Source organism: Atta colombica, unplaced genomic scaffold (assembly GCF_001594045.1).
Source record: "Atta colombica isolate Treedump-2 unplaced genomic scaffold, Acol1.0 scaffold198, whole genome shotgun sequence".
NCBI classification, from domain to species: domain Eukaryota; kingdom Metazoa; phylum Arthropoda; class Insecta; order Hymenoptera; family Formicidae; genus Atta; species Atta colombica.
Window position 1 is genome coordinate 1,376,693 of NW_017259291.1, and position 2,750 is coordinate 1,379,442.

Below are 2,750 nucleotides of genomic sequence, written 5' to 3' on the forward strand. Positions count from 1 at the left end.
ATATTTATAATATATTCTTGAGACTTCCACGAATGCTTTCTATATAAAAATTTTGCGTTTCGCGGGTTTCCGTGTCCAGATCCATTCTTGAAATGCCAATGTTTCCTTGCAGTTCACTTCATCAGAGCGAGGAGCAACTTGATACTCAAGTATCCCGCGAAACGTAAAATTTTTATTTATAATATATTTTAATACACACGCACGCACACGCACACACACACACACACACACACACACACACACACACGCACACGCACACACGCACGCACGCACACACACATCACATCACGCACGCACGCACGCACGCACGCACGCACGCCATATATACATATATATATATATACGTGAAAGTGCTTAACAATTATTGTATGTATAAATATTACTATGTTGTCTATCGAAGATTAAATTTCGCATATATGTATTGTACGTGCAATGTTTAAACAGTATACATGATACATCATTAGAATACATCGGTATTGTAGTTTTTTCATCGCTATTATTAAATCCGTATCAAGTATTTTTCATGACAATTCATTATTCACAATAATAATAATCGCCAACATCTGTAAAACTATTGGCCTTACGTACAATCTTATTTTGTGAATTGTATCAATTCCGAAGATAGAATGAGATAATTAAGATATGATTCTCGTAAAGATTTCAAAATTTAAGAGATAAAAATATTGATTTATTATATTGATACCCCCAACTCGTAATCTGTACACTCTTGATGAATCATATACCAGAATAGAAATATATAGGAGAGCAATAATGATTTCAATATCTCCGACGCATCTAATTAAAGATCTAATTAAAATAATTATCCATCATATATTATAGAGGGAATATCGATCAGTATGCTATCACATTTCTAGTTGCTTTGAATTTAATTTATGGTAATAAATTGATGTATCTTTTATTATTAAATATTAATATTAAATATTATTATTATTAAATATTAATATTTTCTTAATGATATAAATGAAATTAATGCACACACACACACACACACACACACACACACACACACACACACACACACACACACCTTTTATTATTAAATGTTAATGTTTTCTTATCAAATATAAAATTACTTATAATAAAGTTACAATAATATTGTAAAATAATTAACAAAAAACGAATGATAAACTCATCAGTGCACTTTGGTAAAAATTTTATTAAAAATAATACTGTTTACTCTTCTCTCTCTCTCTCTCTCTCTCTCTCTCTCTCTCTCTCTCTCTCTCTATTATATAAAATAGCGAGAAATGTTGTTTGAACATGTTGCTACGAGTTCGAATTAATCAGAATGATTCTTTCGCGGAATGTATCTTTCCAGAACAAGGTGGAACATCAGCGATATAATCATGATAAGCCGAGCGATAAGCGATTATTCCATCTATTTAAACGCCGATGGCCCGTTACGACGACAGAAATCAAGTAGCTTTCCTGCAGCAATAGTAACACAGTTTTTGAGTGCGAAATAAGGCAAGATGTCAGCATACAAGTACATAATCGGTCTGACTGTTCTGATCGCCGCTCTATTGACCATCACCACTGTACCTTCTGCCAATGGAGCTATCTCTTCTTATGCTGACAATAATAAGTCACATCATCTGTTCGTCGGCTACAGGATGCCCGGTGACAGGCTTATTCTCAGAGAGAACATCATCAAGAATTCTAGTTGGATGAAAATTCAAATTATTGAAAGAAATTTCAATATCTCGAAATATGAACGTATCACCTACATTGAAGCTTTGGATCAGAAAACGAACGGAAACGGCGCGTATTGTAGTATTTTAAATGGTGGACCTGGACACAACAACGTTACCTTGAGATGGAAGAGTTTGAGAGGTCACAGCATTAATTTCGCTCTTTATGTGTATGGACGACCTTAATTAGCCACAGTGAAAGCAGTTACTTCTATGATTGACACGATTTTTGGATACAATTACGATGGAGAAGTAAAATAAGCAATTTTAAAGCTATATCAATCTAACACATTCTGAGCTATTTATTATACTAACAGCATTGCATTGCCGTTAAAAAAAAGATATGTTACTGAATATTTTGGTTATTTACTTTTAAGTCTTACATATTATCAATAAATCAATGTAATTGAGATAATTGCATGTTTTCCTTTAAATTCTCAAACTTATATTCTTACCTATAAACTTACATATACTTATATATAAAATTATAGAATATAAACTATTTGTGTGATAAATTTTAATTTTTTAAATAACAGACATAATATATGTCAATTGATGACGCTTTAAAACAAAATAGTTGTTATTATTCATGTTCTTCTATTTATATATATATATATATATGAATCAGAAAATTTTGCCCTTATCACGTATTTAATTATATTTTCTAATTATATTCTCTAGTTTCTAACTATTATTACAATTGCTAGCTAATTATTAACTAAATAATTAATTACTAATTATTTCGCTAATTATATTCTCGTCAATCGTCATCTATAGTACTTGAATGTTGTGATACCAGGTAAAAGGGATAATCGTGACGGTGCGAGCGTTGAGGAAGGAATCTGGAAGAAGTGTCGATAGCAATTAGCGTCGAAGCGAAACGCGACAACGATCCGGAGTAAAAACGGACCTCGAAGAATCCACTCGTGGAATGTCTTTCTTATATGCACTAATCAAGTGCTGCCTCGCATCCTTTTAAGATTCCCGATAATTCGCCCCTTTTTTTTTACATTTCTTCGAAATACGAGACAGAATCTT

At 32.2% G+C, this 2,750-nt stretch overlaps 1 protein-coding gene across 1 annotated transcript; it reads left to right on the plus strand.

Annotated features, from left to right (window-relative positions):
* The first annotated feature begins 1,423 nt into the window (after window positions 1–1,423).
* LOC108686894 (probable salivary secreted peptide) lies at window positions 1,424–2,146 on the plus strand. The gene has a single exon (XM_018192401.1). The coding sequence runs from the start codon at window positions 1,494–1,496 to the stop codon at window positions 1,896–1,898; it is 405 nt and encodes a 134-aa protein (XP_018047890.1). The 5' UTR covers window positions 1,424–1,493; the 3' UTR covers window positions 1,899–2,146.
* Window positions 2,147–2,750: the final 604 nt, after the last annotated feature.